Source organism: Liolophura sinensis, chromosome 3 (genome assembly GCF_032854445.1).
Source record: "Liolophura sinensis isolate JHLJ2023 chromosome 3, CUHK_Ljap_v2, whole genome shotgun sequence".
Lineage (NCBI taxonomy): Eukaryota > Metazoa > Mollusca > Polyplacophora > Chitonida > Chitonidae > Liolophura > Liolophura sinensis.
Window position 1 is genome coordinate 26,327,371 of NC_088297.1, and position 22,991 is coordinate 26,350,361.

At 43.3% G+C, this 22,991-nt stretch overlaps 1 protein-coding gene across 1 annotated transcript; it reads right to left on the bottom strand.

Annotated features, from left to right (window-relative positions):
- Window positions 1–16,984: 16,984 nt before the first annotated feature.
- Window positions 16,985–22,528, bottom strand: LOC135463515 (uncharacterized histidine-rich protein DDB_G0274557-like). The gene is made up of 2 exons (XM_064740773.1): window positions 22,349–22,528; window positions 16,985–17,551 (listed from the first exon to the last, which is right to left on the bottom strand). The coding sequence occupies exons 1-2, from the start codon at window positions 22,526–22,528 to the stop codon at window positions 16,985–16,987; spliced, it is 747 nt and encodes a 248-aa protein (XP_064596843.1).
- Window positions 22,529–22,991: the final 463 nt, after the last annotated feature.

Below are 22,991 nucleotides of genomic sequence, written 5' to 3' on the forward strand. Positions count from 1 at the left end.
ATCGAACATCGGAGCCGTACATCACTGTAATCTCAGGATACTACAATACACTGCGCCTTGATATTATCTTAGATGGTGTCCAGTTTGTTGAGGATTGCTTTTCTTTTGACGTCATTTATCTTGAATTTTTCGAGTAAACCTTGTTCCCAGAATAACAAAAACAAGAAAGAAGTAGCAGTGAATACATGCGCTGTTACCAGATGAATTCAGCCATAAAGGACCAAAAATCCACAGGGGAGGCAACTCTTATGTGGCATATCCTTCTTATTTCTCAGCAGAAATATTACCGGCCTTGGTTTGAACCAAGATTTAGAAAAACGTTTTTTTTTCTTGGCAAATGTGTCCTTTTCACAAAGAAATTCTGCCTCGGGTCACACCATACCCCCCAAAACGGGGGTATAGGCCTCCGTGGCTGGTTGAGTTAGCACGGCGCAATGTCCCATTAACCTCTCACTGACGGAGCCGTTGCGACTTCAAGTCCAGCTCATGCTGGCTTCCTCTGCGGTCGCACGTGGAAAGGCCTGCCAAGAACATGTTGATGGTCGTGGGCTTCCCCCGGGCTCTGCCTGGTTTTCTCCACCCGTAATGCTGGCCGCCGTCGTATATTTGAAATATTCCCAAGTAAGGTGTAAAACATCAACCAAACAAATGAAGAAATATATCAACTAGGCCAGTCCTCTATACACCAACGGATAAAACCGATTAATCAACTATCGATCATACAGACATTCATCCAAACATCGGCTACTCAAACAGGCAATCAATCACTCACCCACTCAATCAATAAATCAATTAATCAATAACCAAAAAAGAATCGATCCATCAAATCGCCAGTTATCCAATCAGTCATCGTCTTGATCGATCATTTGATCAAAACATCGATCAACCATCCAAGTAAGTGATCAAACACAAGCAACCACCGATTATTGAGATATTCCGATTGATCAGCCATTGCTTTATTAAACCAGAAACCAATTAAATATTTCTCAACAAGCCAATCCTGCAATCGCTTAATCAACAAAGAAGATTGCTTACGGTACTTATTTTCATTGCTATTTTGCTATTTTTATTGGTATTTAAGAATATTTCACTTGTACGATCGCGGCCAGCAGTATGGTGGGAAGGAGCCGGGCAGACACCGGGAGAATCTCACGATCATCGGCAGCTTGCTGCCAGACCTTCTCACGGCCGACCAATGAGGAAGCCAGCATGAACGGGACATCAGAGCGGTGGCATTAGTGAGAGCCTCCTGGGTCATTGTACTGAGCCCGTTACACACAGGCCACGTAGGACTTGCTGTTCCAAGAAAAATGAGTCGAAATTATTAATTTATCCAAAAATGTTGAAAGTCGAAGGGCAACTAATTAAGTGCTTATGAGGTTAACAGCCCAATCAAATAATCAACGTTCAAATCAGGTAATAGCCAACCAGCTAATAACGTAACCAAACAACCAGCCAATGTTCTAACCAAACAACCAGCCAATCCTCTAAACAAACAACCAGCCAACGCATCGCTTAAGCTAACCAGCCAACACAAGCTAATTCTAAACAAGCAAGCAGCTATCACTCTAACCAAACAACACAACAAATCTCAAAGAATCTAAACAGGTGACCGGGCAATCTTCAAACCGTTTAACCAGCTCACCATGAACAGCTTCCAAGTGCACATGCACCATCAGGCATCATTTAGGGTTCTGTTCTGATAGGAGGGATTCAAATGTTTTCATCGGTACTCAAGTATCAACAATAAGCTATTGGCGAGCCTGGAAACAGGGCCTGTGAGCGTGGGAGTGTCTCGAGAGAGAGGAAGATTTAAGCAGTAAAACAGGATAACAGCACTGACATTAGTAAAGGTGGTTGAGAGGAGATTACCCTTCAGTTGAGCGTGTCCAAGGTGGACGGAAGTGCAGAGTTCAAAACCAAGCTGGCCTATTCATTTATCAGCCACTCCAACAAATACAGTGGACACCATTCTGTGTCCCTGTAGTTTCTTCATTTGTGCTTATTAGAGGAATTTAGTGCCCTTTGAGCGTGGTCTGAATCAGTAAAAGTAAAACCCGAAGCAATATAAACATTAATATCAAAATTAAGTGTTCTAGTCCGTCAACAAACAAAATTAGCCCTGTTGCATTTATAGAATTGTTATGATTTGTACCTTTACTAAGTTTTTTTCTGGAATCTGACAGATTTCCTCTAGCCTCTGACAGACATCCTCTGGCGTCTGGCAGGGATTAACCGTTCACTGGCGGGAGGGGGGGGCAAAAGTTCTGGCGGACAAAAACACTACAGATCCCAGTTTTCGTCTGGCTTTTGCCATGTTTCCTCCGGTTTCTACCAGCTTTATTCTGGACTTTGCAGGGTTCCAGCGGTTTTCTCAGATTTCAGCCGGATATCCTCAAGTTTCTGCCAGGTTTCATTTGCCTTGGACAGGTTTCGTCTGGATTCTTTCGGGTTTCGTCTGGTATCTTTCAGATTTCCTGTGGCTTATGTTAGGTTTCCTCCTTCTATAAACCCGTCCAAGGTAAAAACAAAATATGAAGGAAATAATCTTGAATACGATATAAAATTTAGGCTTACAACTAAAGAACCCTATTATTTCTGTTGGAGGCAGCCATACAACAACAACAGTCATATTTAACGAACATTTGGTCGATGAATTTTAATATCTATGCGTGGAGACAGAAATTCATACACCATCCGTCAACCAGTAGGGACGCTCCAGGTCAATAATCGCAAGGCCAATTCCCCAAAACAACGCATAACACAAAGAACTAACAGTCAAATCGTGTACCATGCTAGAATATCAGTTGTCGATAACAAAATATGTATATCAGTTGCGCTATCCCTTTGACAAGATGTGATGAAGACACCAGAATCTTTTGGGAACATTATGCATGCCCTGGGTTTGAACACCTGATCGTACTATTTTGTTTTGCGTCCATGAGTGACGTGAGAATGAGTCTGCCGCGGAATGACGGTAGGCCTACATGATATTTGTGGTGGAATCTGGGCCTGGTCCATGTAGACTGTTGACGAAAGGCGTTATGGCCTAACTGCGCTTCCGTACCTTACTTCACACGGAGGAGCTAAATTCTGCAGGAGTACATTCATTATTAACACTGGTGAAATGTCAGGAGAATTCCTGCAGACGGCTGAACGGGGAACCCGTGTGAATAATGAATGCACCAGTCTCTTGAAAGGCGAAGACGTGAGCCCCAGCAAAGTCACGTGGTCCTCTGTGACGTAGGCCAGGTGTTGATTAGATCCTAACGCAGTTTGTTAATGAAACTCGATTGATTACTTGGTCTACATTTTAACCGTAGCACGCAGTTACCAAATGTGCCTCCGAGCGTTGAAGCATTTCGTGTAGCCGCTTGAATAATTACATCATGAAAATGACGTCATTCTCATTGACGAGACTTTATCAACACGTTGAATGAGAGCTGGAGTTAATGGACGAGAAATAACTGAACAAACAGCTACACGCATGAAAAAGTTGATTGTCTTCATCAATGAGCCTAACACCTATGCTTTGATTAAAAAATGAGTAAATGACTGAAAAATTGACAAACTGATTTTTGACCAAGGTACATGTATATCCGCCTGCGATTGAATTTCGCTTTCAGCGTTCATACCGTGTGACCGTTTGAGAGATTCCAGGTCATGGTTTATCTTTGTTTGTAATAATGACGTTTTTATATTCAGCCTAGATCGAACTTTGCCTACACAAAACGCTGTTTACATACACAAAGCGGTTGTCAATAGGAAAAACATACTAGACACAAACAAACGTATCAAACTACACGTCAGCGAGAGGAGCAATGACAGGTTGGCAGGTCGCACATAGAAATAGCTCGGAAGACTTTCACATCGATTCTTGCCTTTGGAATATAAAGCAAGGGAATGAAACAGATCGGGCAACAATAAAGGTCAAAGTTGACAGTGCATCATCAGTCAGTCCTTCACAGCATCGTCAATACTTCACTTGTGGAAGACAGATCATTGACCGAGCCGTGAGAAATCGATGAAGAAAAAGCCACCGGGCTGATGACAGAGAAGAAGAAGAAGAAGGCAGTTTAAATTCTAAGTCCTTGTTAATCAAGGAGGCGAAGATAAGTGACAAAAAAATCCCAGCGAATGTCAGAAATGTAGAGAAAAAGTCAGTAGATTAGCGTCAGTTGTCATTAAGAGCCTCCTTAAAGTCCCTTAGAGATTCCCCTGATGGCCGGTCACAGAATACATTCCAATTAAATATTTATTTATAAGCGATCGAAGCGATAGATGTTGAACACAACCCCATAGGGATGGGGCCTACTTTAGGAGATGATATACATTCACACTGAGCTGTGAGATCGAATCCGATCAAGGCGAATTTTGGGGAATAGAACGAAAAGGCGACGTATAGCATGTGTTTTAATCTCATTAAACTGGTGAACTCATTCACATATCTTCGGGAGCCTTTTAAGGTACTTACACAGGGAAATGGGGCGATGACAAAAACCGACCGGACGACGGCACAAAGCGGTGGTACGATTACACGAAGCGATGAGACGATGACACAAACCGATGGCACAAAGACACGAACCAATGGAACGATGGCACGAAGCAATGGTACATATACGATGACACGAAGAGATGACACGATTTGAGGAAGCGATGACCAACGTGTCCTCGTTTTGTCCCAACCTGCTATTGCTTCGCACTATCGTTCCATCGCCTCGCACCAGCAATGCTACGATGGTACAATGGTACCATCTGTCAATGCACCAACCTATCTACAATCATAAATACCCATGTCTAAATCAAACTGAACGCTAAATACACTTCTTTGTTATTGGTGTATTACACATGCTGTGGGACCTGTCTATTGGGTTGTTTTAGCAAACAAATATGATCAATGACGTCGCTTGTTCAGTCTGACGAATATTTTATTGACCAATGACATAGCTCGTACCGGTTGATGAATATTTTATTGACCAATGAGGTCGCTTACAAAGGCTGACAAATATTTTGTTGACCGGTGAGGTCGCTCGTTCCGCCTGACGAATATTTCATTGACCACTGAGGTCACTTTTTCCGGAAGACGAAGAGTGCTACCGGCCAACGAGGCTTGGACAGCTTAATCAATGCGACGATTTCCCCTGGTTCTGTCCCTTTTCTCGCTGACAAAAAGCCGCTAATTTGTGTATTCTTCTTTGCAGCGTAAAACAAGTTCGCCTCTGTGGCCGAGGGGATTAGCACGCCAGCGTGGTGCAATGACCTAGGTGCCTCCTGCCAATGCGGTCGACATAAATTCAGAAAGTCCAGCCATGATGGCTTTCTCTCCGGCCGTAAGTGGGAAGGTCTGCCTGCAACTTGTGGATAGTCATGTGTTTCCCCCGGCTTCTGCCCGGTTTCCTCCCACCATAATGCTGGCCGCCATCATATCAGTAAAATAGTCTTGAGTATGGAGTAAAACACCAATCAAATAAATAAAAAATAAAACACCAGTCGTTACGTAGTTAAAAAAATCTCTTGGTAGTGAACTTGACTTATTGATTGATTGACTGATTGATTGATTGTTGTATACCGTTATTCTCTGGGCTTTTCCATGTATACGATGGCAGTCAGCTGTATGGTGGAGGAAGACGGAGTGTCTGGGGGTAAATCACATACCATACCTTTACTACTGATACTAATGAACTTTCCAATGCTTCATGTACATATGTACACGTCCTGTTGGTGGAAAACAAGCGGTGTTTAACAAACATTAGACTGTTTATTGTTTTCAATTATAAGGTTTTACGGCGTGGAAGAACGGGAGAATCCAGACAAAAGCCAGGATTGAACCCACGCATACAGGAAATAGAAACAGGTATATATTCATTCGGATAGAAGAGACAAACTGTGAAGAGGACGACGCGTAGCCAGGAATGTGTTTACACTCTTATTTGGTGGAATTCAGTACATTTTATCAGTCAGTTGCGCTGGCATAAAATTCGTGTACGATGGAGAGCACTCATTGCTGTAGATCCTGACTTCCGAGATCCGTAAACCATCCACAAAGTATGGTTAATTACGTTGATTGATAGCTAGCCTGGAATGGCACTATCTTAGAATGTTAACCGTCTTCAAATGACATGTCGTGCTGAATGAGTGTAAAAAATCTTTTCACTTTTTCCCTAGGTCGACTCACAGAGAAGGCAAATGAAATTCAGCTCTGCCAATGATTTGACCACATTGGCGCTACAACAGCGAAGTGCACTTAAAATGGGCGCAAGTATTCGTGAAGGATTTGAGAAGAGGATTACCTGTACACTGACAACTGCTGGCAGCGACAGAACATGACAATAGCATTAGCCTTGTAAGCGAACAGAAATAGCCAGTCCTTGCCCTGTTAAACTGTTTTACAGGTAATTCTCACACATACCTGGTAAAAAGCACCAGTTTATGTGTTTAACCAATCTGACGCGAGTTATACCTATAGCCCGAAAACGCAGCTGTATCAGATTACGTCCACATAGACCAGCGAAACCAGTGGATTGACTGAAACCGAATATATCGAATCCACCACATTTGACAACTGAGCGATCTAGCCAGATGTTGGAATCCTGTTGCTTAAGTAAATGATTTTCACAAGGACACAGGAAGTTTTTCCTGTGACGCCACAAAAGGGGTGGTTTCACTTTTGAGGCCGTAAATTATCCTAACTTGGACAGGTGTACACTTAAGAATCCTGTAGACAGCCCATGCATTTATCTCGATTTGTAGCTTTGCTATATCCTGTGGGTTATGTGAAGATAAGCTATTGTTGTACCATGAACAACTTTCATTCTTAAATTTTAGATTGCTTACAGCTCTCTTGCAAGTAAATGAAAACTGTTGACTGCTTCTCTGTGCTTGGTGAATATTTCACTTTTAACACGGTGACCAACATTTTGTTTGGGGGAAACCGGGAAGAGCCCGGGGGGAAACCAAAGCCATCCATATGTTGCTGCATATCTTTCCGCGTATTGTTGGAGAGGAAGCCAGCATTGTCGTTTGCGTCGAACGTTGTTTTGGAAATTGGTCTTGGGACTATTGACCGGGAACGTCATTTGGGATATCTGTTTAGAATTCTAGATTTTTCGGCGATGCTAACACAGTCAGTTCATTGTAGTTCAACGAACCCAACCCAGAGCTTTACACATGGCAGTGTTCTCTTCATATCAGTCAACCTTTGTGGCTGAGTATCCTACATTCCTTTCTATGGCAGTCTGACAAAGCTCTGTTGAAAATGAGGTTTAGTCTCCGGACGATATTATTTCAGCAACACTCTCTCCGGGATTCTGAGTTTGACTATACCATAACCTCGGCTGATATCTCAGATTGAAATTGGTCCATTTCGTTAAATACATGAATATTCATATAATGAAGATAACCAACGTCATCGTAATCTTAGTCGGTAAAACGATCATAAAAATGGCCACCGATCCTTTGATTTTATAATATAATTTCGTTCTCGATTTCATCACAATCCCTGAGGGTGTTCATGTAATGGTAAATGTGGCATCAAACATTTTCCTGATCCACTGTGTGTACTTTGGTCATATTCACCGAGTATCACCGTGGAACACTCGCCAACAGCTCTCTAAGTAGGACGATATTAGTAGTACACAGTTCAATGTGTTTCACAGAGATGACACGAAAGTGACATGAACTTCATTTATCAGACTATTGTCGGATAGGGAATCGGCACCGTGGACACAAGATGAGTAAGGAGTGTCCGGCGTACATAATACACTGTTATCATCCGTCAGCAACCGTGCAGTTAATAGCGAAGACTTCCTCCACAATGTCCAAACAATCGCTTATCTGACGCGCTGGTGATTATGTTGTTAAGTTAGGATGGTCCCTTGTCTCCTGTGAGCACTCCAGAGCTATCTTATTATTTCCAATAAGTCTATTTATAGAGTCTCGGAATTCCCAGAAGTCTCTGCAACTGCGAGTTGGCCGTAAATATTGAATGATGTTTTTAACCAATCGGCGTTTCAGGAATACAATAGTGGTGCAGCGAAACAAGCGAGCCAAAGACTTCGATAATGTGTAATACAATAGAAGATCGCCTGCGAAAGAACAGCGGACGACAGGTGAAAAAGATGGACGAATTCCACAGAATTCAATTTAATATATGAAGAACAATCCGTTGTTTTTTCCTCAAACACGGTCTTTCTGTTGGAACAAACAGAGATTGGATAATAAGCAAATAATGATTCTGCATTAACTCGATTATGGATATCTTGTATAACACAAGCTTTATCATGGCATTGAGAATAGTTGTTTTTTATTCTTCACGCGTTATTGATGGCAGCCGACAGCTTGCTTTATGAATCACTCTCAGCCTGTAGAACGTGATTCTGTTGTTACACCCTGGTAAGCCATAAGGGAAAACAATTGGGAAATGTGGCACGCTATTGCAAAGCTTGCTTGATATTTGGCTAACAGGATTAACGCGCCCTTGCTAGCAGACCTAGACAGACGGTCGTGCCATTACACAGCAAAACTGACCGAGGTGTCTAAAAACCTGGCCGCGGTACCGCAAACCTGTCCATGGGTCCGCAAACGGACACTGACATTATGACGTATGTAATATTTCACTTGTTTGAATGTTTCACCTATACGACGGCCGGAAGCATAATGGTGGGAGGAAAGCGGACAGAACGCTCCCACGTGCCAAATATACATACATTTCATAAGTGCTCAGCCACAGGTGTTAGAAAGGCATCTGAGATGATACATTTGTACCTTGTAAAGGTGTTGCCATACACAAAGCTCGACCATGAACGTCCCAACAACTGCCATAGCATTGAACTGCACATCCATGCCCGTCCAAAAAAAGACGGTTTCGTGATTTTCCTACAACACGTCGGTCACATAGCAAAGGAGTGGAGGGAATAAGCATAGTCTTGTGTCATCTGGGCAGAGTAACATCACTTGGTGGGCATGAGGCAGTGTTTTCTCCTCACCCATTCCACTGTTCGTCCATAATATGTGTTGAATCACGATCTGACCTAAATTCTGCAGGGATCGCATTCTTAAGTGTATATCGATCAGAATTATAAATATCTGATCATCAGGTACGCAGAAAAATAAAGCAGTTCAGAGCTGTGTTTTTTAATTGTTGTCTTGGATTAAAAAGAATGGTAAGAAGGGTAAATATGATGAAAGACAAATAAAACACTTTTTACTTGATGTGAATTAATGTCCATCTGGTTTCTGATGGACTGTTTCAAGGTACAGCTCAGCTAACAGAGACGACAGGATTGTGTTTGTCGAGAGGCTATGAAGGGACGCAAAGTAAACTCCTGTAGCCCGCAGCAAGGAGCATGTTGACCCAGTTATCAGGTCAACTTTGTGGAACAGTCCGTGCGAACCTTTCTGAAGTCCCTGTTTGGCTTTTGTTAGAGATTATTTGAGCTGATTGAATTCATTGATTGGTCAGAAATAAATCTGGTCGAATCGTGACAAAATCTTCAACTTGGGGAAGCAATTTTTGCACGCAGAATTATGTAGGATTGAGACGTGCCGAGGTATTTCCGGTGCAGGGAGCACAGTTTACTTATAACTTAATCCGACAGTATAGTGAGCCAGCAGATTCTAACTGACGAAGTAAATGTGAAGCATTAAAGAATAACCAAAGGAGGTGTGCTCCTCTCCAACGACGCCCGCTAGTGAGTTCCTCTCCCACAACGCCCCCAGGGGGTCGTCAAGGTAACGACTCCCTGGTGTGCTCATCTACCAAGGCTCCTCCTGGTGTGTCCTTTCCCCATTAGCCCCCCCTCCCCTTTTCGTGTGTTCTTCCCCAAAGACGCCCCCTGGTGTCTTCTTTCCCCAAGACGCACCCTGGTGTCACCTTCCCCCAAGACGCCCCCTGGTGTGTTCCTTGCACATTAATCATGCAGGCCACAGGTGTGTTTCGAGAATGCCTTTAATTTAAGCGCCCTCAAATTTAAACTCTGTCACAAATGATTTATGACTTGTATCATGAAATAGCCTCATTTGTGGCTTTAACATGTTTAATGTTTCGGGTTGCTCGTCTCCGCAGGTCTCTGACATGGGGGTGTAGAGCTGAGGGAGAAGGAGATGTTGTTATGTAAGGTGCCTCCCACATGCGCGATTGAATGTGGAGTAAGCTTGAGGCAGACCAAGGCTCATGGTCGTAATGGTTCTCACAAACGTTTGGTATTCTAGACTATTTTGTCCAAAATATCTGCTATGAGAAAAAATCAGTACATATGCACCACTTACTTAGTCACTATCGTACTTTAGAATGTTTACTTTATGTATATATTTATTTGCTGTTAAAGCTATAATCAACTACAGTAGTGAGCTTCATGGGAGAAAGAAGTTGTTATGTCCGACGTAAACCATTTTGTCCATCTATACTACAGCGGTCAGCTTCATGGGAGCAAGAAGTCGTAATGTCCGACGTAAACCCTTTTGTCCATCTATACTACAGCGGTCGGATTCATGGCAGAAAGAAGCCGCAATGTCCGACGTAAACCATTTTGTCCATCTATATTACAGCGGTCAGCTTCACTGGAGGAAGAAACGGTAATGTCCGACGTAAACCATCTTGTCCATCTATACTACAGCGATCAACTTCATTGGAGGAAGAAACCGTATTTTCCGACGTAAACCATTTATTCCATGTATACTACAGCGGTCAGCTTCATGGGAGGAAGAAACCGTAATGTCCGACGTAAACCATTGACCTTTAGCAAGTTACTGACGACATTTCTCCATTGTAACGTACATATATGTTTCTAGAAATCAGCGGATTAATATGAAAGAATATAGAAATTGTGCAACGCCAGTTTTAAACCAGCACCTCCCCTGTTCTTGCCACTCAACGTCAAGCACTATTAACTGTTAGACCATAGCACTATTGACAATTAGGCCATAGCACTATTAAACATTAGGCCATGGCACTTTTAACCATTAGGCCATAAAACTATTAACCGGTAGGCCATATCACGTTTAACCATTAGGCCATGGCATTAATAACCATCAGACCATAGCACTATTAATCGCTAGGTCATAGCACGTTTAACCATTACGCCATGGCACTATTTAGCGTTAGACCATAGCACTTTTACCCATTAGGCCATAGCACCATTAACCATTAGGTCATTTCACTATTAACCGATAGGCCACAACAAAACTAACCATTACACCATAACACCATTTACTATGAGGCTATATCACGTTTAACCATTAGGCCATATCATTAATAACCATCAGACCGTAGAACTATAAAACATTAGGTCATAGCACTTTTAACCATCAGACCGTGCCACCATTAAACGTTTGGCCATAGCGCTATTCACCTTTCAGCCATAACACCATTAACCATTAGGCCATTTCACTATTAACCGTAAGGCCATAACACCATTAACCATTAGGTCATTTCATTATTAAACGATCGTCCATAACACCATTAATCATTAGGCCATTAACTATTAACCGATAGGTTAACCATTAGGTCATAGCAGTATTAACTCATATCGCGATTCCCTACTTGAATCTAAACCCTTAAAAAGCTACTCAAGTTCTAGACTCTGTATTAAGAATAGATATACTATCCAAAAAAGAAACGCATAGGTGTTTTGTTTTATTTTAAAATGAAATAAATACATTTTGTCTTCATTTCATGAGCAAAATGTGTTTTAATATTGTTAACAGTCACAGTTAGCACACATTTTATTCCTCAAAACATTTCTTGGTTGAAAATGTTGAGTTTGGAGGCCGTTTTTGGAAGAAAATACAGCACCACACTGCATCACGTTCAGTCTTACACGCCGAACTTACGCATGGAAAGCATGCAGTGTGTGACTATAAAACCGCAACTTCGGGCCGGAAATCGGCGTCTTTCAAGTGGTGTTTTCAAGCTGATTCAACATGCCACGTCTTGACACTGTCACAAGAAATATTGCCCAACTGGCGTGGGTTTACAGACGTGCTCATGAACGTTATGCCCCTAACTGCGTACGCCAAGTGGACAGATTTGGTGGAGGGAGTGTGATGATGTGGGCAGCAATATCGTATACTGGTCGTACAAATCTTGTCCACGTTCAGGGAAATCTTACGGCCGTACGCTACCGAGACACCATCCTGCAGCCACACCTCTTACCTGTCATTGACGTTCAGCGGGAGTTGTTCCAGCAGGACAACGCCAGACCGCACACGGCACGTGTCACAAGGGACTTCCTCGCCGAAAACAATGTAAATGTGCTACCCTGGCCGTCCCGTTCCCCGGATCTTAACCCAATTGAGCATCTGTGGGATGAACTTGATCGACGTCTACGCCAACGTCAACCTCAACCTCAAACGCTTCAAGAGCAAGTTGCATGTTTGCAGGAGGAGTGGCAGAACATTCTCCAGGCCTCTATCCAGCGTCTCATCCAGTCCATGACAAGGCGTGTCAGAACTGTTATTCGTGCCCGTGGTGGTCACAACAGATACTGACATTCCACTCAAGTGGGAGACTCATTGTGAGTGTCTTACCCCTAGTTGATGGCCTTGTTGTCTAGATATGGACCCTTCCTTAATCTGTGTAAAAAAATATTTGCAGAATAGCAATTCTTATTTAGTTATGCATAATTAAAAAGACTGCATCACCTCCGCAAAAAACCGGGTTATGCGTTTCTTTTTTTGGATAGTATATTAAATAACAATGAGTGCCTACTTTCCTAATTTATATCCAGTTTGCAGTGCATCAGTGTCTGTTTTCAAACGTTTCCCTTCCCTCCCATAAGTGAGTGAGTGAGTGCTTGGGGTTTAACGTCGTACTCAACAATTTTTCAGTCATATGACGACGAAGGAATCCTTAGGGTGCATGTACGTGTAATGTGCCTCCTTGTAGCAGGACGGATTTCCACCGCTCTTTTATCTAGTGCTGCTTCACTGAGACGACTTACCGAGGGCAAGTCAGCCGCCCCGCCCGAGCCATTATACTGATACGGGTATAATCGTTGCATTATAGCCATTATACTGATACGGGTATAGTCGTTGCACTATCCCCTTCATGCTGAACGCCCCTTCATGCTGAACGCCAAGGGAGAAAGTTACAACTTCCTCTTTTAAAGTTTTAGATGTGACTCGATCCTGGATCTACCGGTCCCGAAGCGGGCGCTCTACCAACCGTGCTATCCGGGCCGGTCCCTCCCATAAGAGCACATTGCAAATTTACCACTGGCCTTCAATCGCATCTGACGCTGCACTGTCACACTGAACATTCGAGACGAATGGATTAATTGACGTCGTTTCACATGCTGCATATGCTCACTTCAAATAAGGTCAATCCTACAAGCGCACATTATACATGCGTGTACCATGCGTGTACCATTTATCGATCATAATGAACTTTTCAGGTGAATAAGTGCCATGCCAGCTTCTAAATCACAAATGGCCCAAAATTTTGTTTTTGAGGACCTTTCAGTCATGTCAGTCAAATAACGTTATGCACTGTAAGTCTTTTCCGTCACTGGTGTGAATCCTTAGCAGTAAGGCGTTTTTCACTTATGACTGAAGAAAAGAATTTCATGCTGGTTTTTGGATGTTTAAGTGCCCGAAATTGTGAAAAGTTGTGCGTACAAATCAAGATATAGATATAGACACACATATATGGGTTTCGTGCCTTTAAGTGATGACTTGGAAATTTCTCAGCGACTGCTGTATAAACAATGGGGTCCAGTGGTCTTGTAGGAGCTTCTCAACAATGCGGTCGCTGTGAATGAAGTACAGCTCATGCTAGCTTCCTTTCCTGTCCTCTGTGGGAAGGTCTGCAGTAACTTACCGATCTTGGGTTTCTCGCGGGCTCTGCACGGTATAGTCCCAGAATAATACAGGTAACCGTCATATGAAATATTCAGAAATGAATAAATAAATTATATAAGCAATAAAATTTCAAGGGTCAAGTTGTGCCTTTGCATTCATTGCCCATTAGAGCCTTAACTGATTAACGATCGATTCTATTGGCAAAGGTTTCAACTGTATAAAATCTAAAATTTCACGTCACATATTTGAACTGCAGGTGACTCCCATATGTGTAGCCCCTCTCTTCCTCTAAGTCATGGGGTGATCATTCTTGTGGACTTCATACTGACATTCACACTCAAGGCTAAGTACGGTACCATAGATGTCCGTCCCAAGAGATGTCCTTAGCACTCGCTACCGTCCTCCCCCACAGCGCATCTGGTTAATTTCAGGTTCTTTATTCCGAGACAATACCCCCTCTCCCCCTCCCCCCACACACCACCACCACACCCCACGTCTTTCTCCATCACCCACACACATTCTTCTTTACTCTTTTAATTGTTGTGAATTTACAGGACTGGGATAGGGTTCAGTTAGGCGATACCACTTCTGTCTTCCATGCGGGGGTGATTCCTGTTGGCGTCAGCTCATTTGAGGGCCACTAATACTAGACTGTCGTTAAATTACATTGCTACTTATTGATTTGATGAATCCAAAAAATAACAGAGGCTGAACATAAACGTCAGATTTGTCTGTCTTTCTTTAATGTGTCGAAGCCCTGTGGCTTTCGTCATAAAGCTGCGGGCGTTGTCTATTAAAAGCTACCCACCAAACGAAGCCAATGTTTCTGCCTCTTACATTCCACAGGTTTTTCTGCCATATCAGAGTATCATTTTTATTAAATACGACGTAACTGTACGCAGAAAAAGTAGGTCGGCCGTTTCCCTGTACCCTTTTGTCCCGTTTCTCCTTGTGGGTATCAAACTCCAGGCACTTTATTCCTTGTGGGTATCAAACTCCAGGCACTTTATTAACTAGATCAGAATATGTGTTTTTCAAACATAGCTTTAAGCTACCTCAGTGGGAGAATTTATTCCTCGAGTATTTTCGATTTTTCTCTATTGGGTAGTGTAGTGTACATGGCGCTTTTAAAGCAAAGAATAACAGATAAACCGTGACTGAACCTGGACTGCGCCTGTCATGTGGTTAGGAGTGGACTACCTTGGCACTAAGTCATGTCTCGCTCTCAAAGAAAACAGTTTTGGTTAACAATATTTCCCAGGGTAAATCAAAACATGCAGCATCCTGGACACACTGCATATGTATCAGAAAGGAACAGTTTCACTGCACGTTTCTGCTAGAGCTTGAACCAGCGCCCTCTGGCGGACAGGCACACCTTCCAATCAGAATTGTTTATCAGCCACTTTTATGCTTAAAAATAGTGACACTTCATCCCTTTTTGTGGTCTTTGTTGTACATAGGCCTTTCTCGTGTGCGAAACGGACGTACCTGTACACGTCCGTGCATATAGGGATATGTTTTAACTTAGTCTGCCATGAATCGTAAGGAAAGTATTCCCTTCCGCTTCCCATATATTGAACACGATTTTATATGGTTATCGTATTCGTTTGTGTAGACAAGTAAGTAACCGTGCCAAGCTGTTTCATTAGTTCTGCTGAACCCGCTATGAATCACCGCCGTCACCATTGTAGTATAATCTAACATTATTAAATCATTCGCTTATGTTCTTGGTTTTCTTACAACATCACAAACAGGGAATGATCAAGTGCTGCTATTCAGGTAGGGGTCTAGAACAATGCCAGTGTTCAGACGACAGCAAACCGTGATGAATGAGACTTCAGCTCACCAGGGGGCGCCTCTGCTTATCCCACATTGACGTCATCAATCGTCTGCCCAGAATGCGAGCAGCCGTTACTCCCCCCTCCCCATTAACGACACTGTAGACTAGATGGGTTATTTAGTTCCACCCAGATAACCGAGTCTCTGGGGTTCCTAAATAATGCAGCAATCTCTCCTGTTTCTGGTGTTCTCGGCTGACTCGGTCCTGGACACCGGCTGTTAGCGGGAAGCCTTTTTCTTCTTCTCACAAAAGACCTGCGTCGTCTTGCTCCGGGCTAATGGCAGCACATGGAGAAGACTGATTACGAAACAGCGGCTCTTTATTGGCGATTACTTTGTGCAGATTAACGTCGACAGATAATAGTTGCTTTCACATTGTAGATTCTGGTCACCTGATTTTTGAATTTTTGTCTCCTTTTTGGCTGAGATTTTATCTATTTGCAGCGAAGTATCGTCTGATCGCCGGGCTCACGTGCTCGATGTTTGTCTTTGCATGTAGTCGTTCAGTAGTTGTTTTACACAGTGACTATTGTTACCGGTTTGATTCTAGCATTCATTTAATTGTTAGGAGTTGAATTATTTAGCCTTTGTTAAATTTTCCCCACTATATCAATGAAAATGATTACTTTCGATTAAGATATTTGAAGCAAATATCGTGCATGACTGACACGAAAAGGATTATCCGACATTGCATGCCAGTGAACCACCTTCCAACAATAGGCCATAGAGAAAAAGCGAAAATACTCGAGGACTAAAATCTTGAACTTGTATAGCTTAAAGCAGGGAAGCTTCCCTCCAGAGGATTTGGTAAATACATATTCACATCTATTTGATCAAGTGCCTGGATTTTGAAAAAGGATCGGTTCAGCGACCACTTAGGCAGCAGGCCGAATACCCACAAGGACAAGAGTTTTCAAAAGGGTACAAGGAAACTGCCTACCTAAATTTGCTGCAAACAGTTACGTTTCATTTAATAAAATTAGATCCGCTGATGTGTGAGAAAAAACTGCTTCTGTGGAATGTAAGAGGCAGAAGCATTGGCTTCGTGAAGTTTGGTGGGCAGTTTTTAATTCACAACGCCCGCGGCTTTACAAAGAAAGCGACCGGGCCTCGACACATTAAAGAAAGACGGATAAAACTGACGTTTTTATGTTCAACCTCGTTTAGTTTTGCTCCTCAGCCAATCGATAAGAAGCAATGTACTTTAACGACTTTGGCCTAGTACTGGTGGTTTTAGCTCTCGAATGAGCTGACGCCAACAGGAATCACCCACGCATGGAATACAGAACTGGCGTCGCCTGACTGAACACTGCCCTAGTCCCGGGAATTTACAAAATGTTTATGACATTTAAGAGGACAATGTGTGTGTCGGGGAAATAGGGTGATGAGTGTGGGGTGATGAGTGTGGGGTGATGAGTGTGGGGTGATGGGTGTGGGGTGATGAGTGTGAGGTGATGAGTGTGGGTGATGAGTGTTGGGTGATGGGTGTGGGGTGATGGGTGTGGGGTGATGGGTGTGGGGTGATGAGTGTGGGGTGATGGGTGTGGGGTGATGAGTGTGGGGTGGTGAGTGTGGGGTGATGGGTGTGGGGTGATGAGTGTGAGGTGATGAGTGTGGGGTGATGAGTGTTGGGTGATGGGTGTGGGGTGATGAGTGTGGGGTGATGAGTGTGGGGTGATGAGTGTGGGGTGGTGATGGGTGTGGGGTGATGGTTGGTGTGGGGTGATGGGTGTGGGGTGATGAGTGTGGGGTGATGAGTGTTGGGTGATAGGTGTGGGGTGATGAGTGTGGGGTGATGAGTGTTGGGTGATGAGTGTGGGGTGATGAGTGTGGGGTGATGAGTGTGAGGTGATGAGTGTGGGGTGGTGATGGGTGTGGGGTGATGAGTGTGGGGTAATGGGTGTGGGGTGATGGACTAGAGAACCCAAAATTAGTCAGGTGAGGTGTGTAAGAGAGGATGGTAGCGAGTACTGACACCTTGTGGAGCGGACATCTAATGTACTTAGCCTTGAGCGTAAATGACAATTTTAAGTGCTGTACTTTACGTAGCCAATGTTAGTATTCAAGATAGGCAGAGCTATGAGATGAATATTTAGTTTATTTTATTGTTTTAACGCCGTCCTCTCCTTTCTTTTCTCATGGATATGAATGATTATAGAACATCGGAATGAACGAGCATGGCTGAACGCCACATCGTTAATATTAGCTTTTCAGCCTTATCGTTGGGACACCATAATTGGAGGTTTACATGTTATGTTTGGGGGCGGATCTTCCCTAATAGTCAATTTACTTCCCACTCACTGGAACCGCTTCGGAGACCGAGAAGGTCCACATTGAAGTCGGGAGATCTGAGATCAAACCCGGGTGAGGCCATTCCAAAGGCTTTTAAGAATAGGTAACAGGTACTTGTTGTAACCTTGCTGGACTCTCAGCACTGAAAATGACAAAACCTTAACTGTGGTAAATTGACAGGAATCCGTATTTCACCGTTTACTTGTGACCATTTGTCAATTATCACACTGACGTCGCTGCTCTGGTTTTACTCTCTAATCCGTATTTCACCGTTTACTTGTGACCATTTGTCAGTTATCACACTGACGTCGCTGCTCTGGTTTTACTCTCTAATCCGTATTTTACAGTTTACTTGTGACTATTTGTCAATTATCACACTGACGTCGCTTCTCTGGTTTTACTCTCTAATCCGTATTTCACCGTTTACTTGTGACCATTTGTCAATTATCACACTGACGTCGCTGCTCTGGCTTTACTCTCTAATCCGTATTTTACCGTTTACTTGTGACCATTTGTCAATTATCACACTGACGTCGCTGCTCTGGCTTTACTCTCTAATCCGTATTTCACCGTTTACTTGTGACTATTTGTCAATTATCACACTGACGTCGCTGCTCTAGTTTTACTCTCTAGTCGCCTGTTATATTGCAGGTGAAATCTATCTGTCACATGGGAAGAGACAGTCAGGTAGTTGAACCAGTATCTACCAGTATGGTGCAGGCATGGAACTCCACATGTAGGGTAGAGAAACCAGTTCTTTACAAAAGGATCTCCGATTTACTCCACACATAAAATGACAATAATCCGTGTGTTCTCGGTTTGACCCAAGTTAAATGATTGCATGAAGTACACATTGCGTAGTTATATATGGTTTGGGGTTAACAATTCAGTCGCACTTAACAATTTTTCAGTCATATGAGGATGAGGAATCATTAGGGGAGTGTACACATACAGTGTCTTCTTGTTCCAGGGTGAGTCGAGTCCCATCGAAGAATCATGCCGAAGACACTAGACACGACACCCCACCCAGTTACGTTATACTGACACCGCGCCGACCAGTTCTATTTTCTTGCTTTAATCTCTTTCAACGCGTTTGGATCGGATCTTGGTTTGATCCCGGGTCTGCCGACTTCTAGGGGGACGCTCTAACCATTCGACCAACGAAGTGGTCAGTTGACTTTGTGAAAACCGTATATAATAACTAACAGCGTAAGAAAGATGCATTTATATAGTGTGTGGTAAATAGGGTCGCCAATTTCCACCTAAACCTGCGGATGGTCGCCCGTTCTCTGCCCAGTTTCCCACCACAGTAATAATGGCTACCGCCATAGCAGTGGAACATTGTTGAGTACCACGTGAAGCACCAATCAAAAATATAAATAAATAAATGTCCAGCTAGTGAAATAATAGAAATAATTTAAATGTTAATCTGTAGTTTTTAGTTCCGCAAGCCATAGACGAGTTGTTTTTTATTCTCATCGCTAGGCCACATAAAACATACAGACAGAATTCACGACTGCGATCCTTCATTGTCAGTTGTCAACGAGAGCTGAACCAAATTGCTTCGCCAATCACAGCGTGCACAATAAGCCAGCCATTTGCAACAATCGCTCTGTCGTAAAGCGATATCAGCCGTCGCTGGCTTTGATACTCAGCTGTGCGCACACAGATTACTTTTTTCTGTTGCCGGGAATTCAGTTAATTGCTTGGGGGAACTTATCAGAATGTGCGGCAATTGCGGGCCAGATTTGCTCGGTGGTGTGCTGACAGTGGTCACTGGTTGAACATGATGTAGCACCGTCAAATAACGATTAGCACAGACTAAAAATATCCAGGGGCTTTGCAATAGGCTTCAGGTCAAGACGTTTGTGTTGGCCTGGCCTGGCCAATGAGCTGTACAGATGTGCAGCTGTGATACTTACAACAAGAGTAATTGTTCTAGAACGCAATGCAATGCTTTACGTACAAAGAAACACCTGCTTCGATTGCGTATATAACAACGTGTGTATATATATATATATATATATATATATATATATATATATATATATATACCTGGACACCATTTTGAAAATACGGATGGTTACAGGTCACATGCAAAGAGTTTGATAAGCCTCGTTTCTTTTGCAATAAAATAGAATAATTCGTCTAATTTCATAGTGTAACATAGTCTAACAAAAGATGGCGGGTTGCATTTCAAAGTCTGACAGAGTTACAAAAGATGGCGGGTTACATGTCACAGCCTGACAGAGTTACAAAAGTCGGTCGGTTACGTGTCGCAGTCTGACAGAGTTACAAAATCGGTTGGTTACATGGCACAGCCTGACAGAGTTACAAAAGATAGCGGATGTCACAGTCTGACAGTCTGACAGAAGATGGATAGTTACATGCGACAGTCTGACAGTCTGACAAAAGTCGGCTGGTTACATGCCACAGTCTGACAGTCTGACAGAAGACGGCTAGTTACATGCCACAGTCTGACAAAATTGCAAAAGACGGCTGGTTACATGCCACATTAAATAGGCCTGAGCCCAATCTGAAAGTCACCGGTCAAGATCGCTCCTCTGGTTTCTACTGTTAATTATGACGCGGATTTGACTTTTAAATCACCTGCTCACAGCACATTCTGCACCGATTCTGTCCTATCTCTTAATTTTATCGATACGGAAAAAACTTGTAATTCAGAGCTAACATACGGACTAAAAGCAATAACTTCTGTCAGTCGTTAAGAATTCCACCCAGTTGCCCGTCAATAACTTTTTTTAAAGGAATCCTGTTCAAGCCCCGCTGGCAGGTCACATCTTGCTTCCGTCTCAGCCGAGTCCGTATCGACATTCTGTCGCTATGTTATCCCAAATGAAACCACGGGCTAGTTCGCTTAATTAAGGTGAATACTGACCTGTTCCTAAGTTTCGATTGTGAAGTAGTAGGTCAAGGAGGTGGGGATGGTGGTGGAGGTGCGGAGGGGTCGCCTTGGGCAGAGGTCCTCCTGGAGTGTTCCTGTCCTGAACAGGTCATACCAAACGGTATGGGTGGCCTCTTATCTTGGCATCCATCAATGGAAGGATTTGCCATGGAAGGCTAAGTCTGATGTCGGCACACTACAATCTATGTCTTGATATCATTTGTACTGAAGCCAACTGTCACATGCCTGGCCGAAAGTCCTTTGTGTCATTACAGAGACAATGCTGTCTACATTTTAGTCAGACTTCTATTGAAGACTTATTTACTTTGGAATCGGATAATTTTTTTATTTTCTTTACTTCTATGTAAACACGTTTTTATATTTTTCATTTCATCACGTAAATGTCGATGAATTATAATGTAGGTTATTTGATATAAATAGAAGAATATAGGCCATATTCTATCAGATCGTCAAAAAAGTTTGATGGTTATGTCATGGTGCTAACACAGTCATTACTTCAGACGTTTACGCATGACAGCTCTGTGAAGCCATACGTCTGGACATCTCATTGGTTCACTCTCGCTTCAGGTAATTGGCTCTGAACCAACTAGCTAGCGTGCTCAAATCTTACTCCCCCTGGTCCGATACCGACTCCTCCCGGTGGAGGAGTAAAACGTAAACATCTGACCACCGTCGAATCAGTGAAATATTATTCAGTACAAAGCCAAATAAATAGACAAGACTAAATGGAATGATTGATGTGTTGGTTTAACTGTTGCAATGTGTCTTCATAATTTTTGACTGGGAAATCTCCCATCATAGCGATTGCTCGGAGATGGTGTCAAACTATTGCTTACCAGGGGACGTCGCCGTTCCTGTGTATATCTTTCTTGGCCATGCTAGCTGCCATACAACAGTACCTTTAAACGAAAAACTCAACGTTTTTTCGTAAACTGTTCTAAGGGGACAGTGTGTTATTTATATTTATACTTGACGTTATTTAGTCGCCTTCCTCGAATTATTGTCCACAGTTTGAAGAGAGGATTTAGACTTAAAAGAAATGAGACGTTATCAACGCAATACCCAAAGATCTCAACGGATTTTCCAATCTGAATAAAAGCTAGATAGGGGATTTTTTCGTGTCCAGCAGAGTTTATTCAGATTTCGGAATTTTCACGAATCAGATGGCAGATGTGTGGGGAAAATATATAAAAGTGTAGGAGGTGTTTGTATGGTTTAGTAGCCTACACGTTATTATCATAGCCCCGAAAAGTACTGGATGAAAGCACTTACAGCGAAAAGCTCTTACTTCACAGGCGCAAGACTTGTAGATATGCTGTCTTCTTTATTTTATTTGTAGTGTAGGCATATGCCTGCGAATTTCACCTAAATACTATTTGACATTTATTTATTTATTTTTATTTGATTGATGGTTTACACTCCACGCAAGAATATACGAAAACGGGCAAAGCCCTGCAGAAACCCACGATCACTCGCAGATACCTTCCTACCTACCATCAGAGAGGAAGCCATTTGGACTCTCAGCGACGGCCTTGGTGAAAGGTTCCTGGGCCATTGCACCGCCTTGGCCACGGAGACCCCTATGACCACAATGGTGAGAGGTTCCTCGGTCATCACGCCACCTCGGAACACGGAGGCCCCTATGACCACAATGGTGAGAGGTTCCTTGATCATTGCACCGCCTCGGCCATGGAGACCCCTATGACCACAATGGTGAGAGCTTCCTGGGTCATCACGCCGCTTCGGCCATGGAGACCCCTATGACCACAATGGTGAGAGGTTCCCTGATCATTGCACCGCCTCGGCCATGGAGACCCCTATGACCACAATGGTGAGAGGTTCCTGGGTCATCACGCCGCTTTGGCCATGGAGACCCCTATGACCACAATGGTGAGAGGTTTCTTGATCATTGCACTGCCTCGGCCACGGAGACTCCTATGACCACAATTATTGAGAGGTTCCTGGGTCATCACGCCGCTTCGGCCATGGAGGCCCTTACGACCGCCTTGGTGAGAGTTTCCTAGGTCATTGCACCGCCTCGGAACACGGAGATCCCTATGACCACAATGGTGAGAGGTTCCTTGATCATGGCGCCGCATGAGCCACGGAGACCTGTGCGACCGCCTTGGTGAGAGTT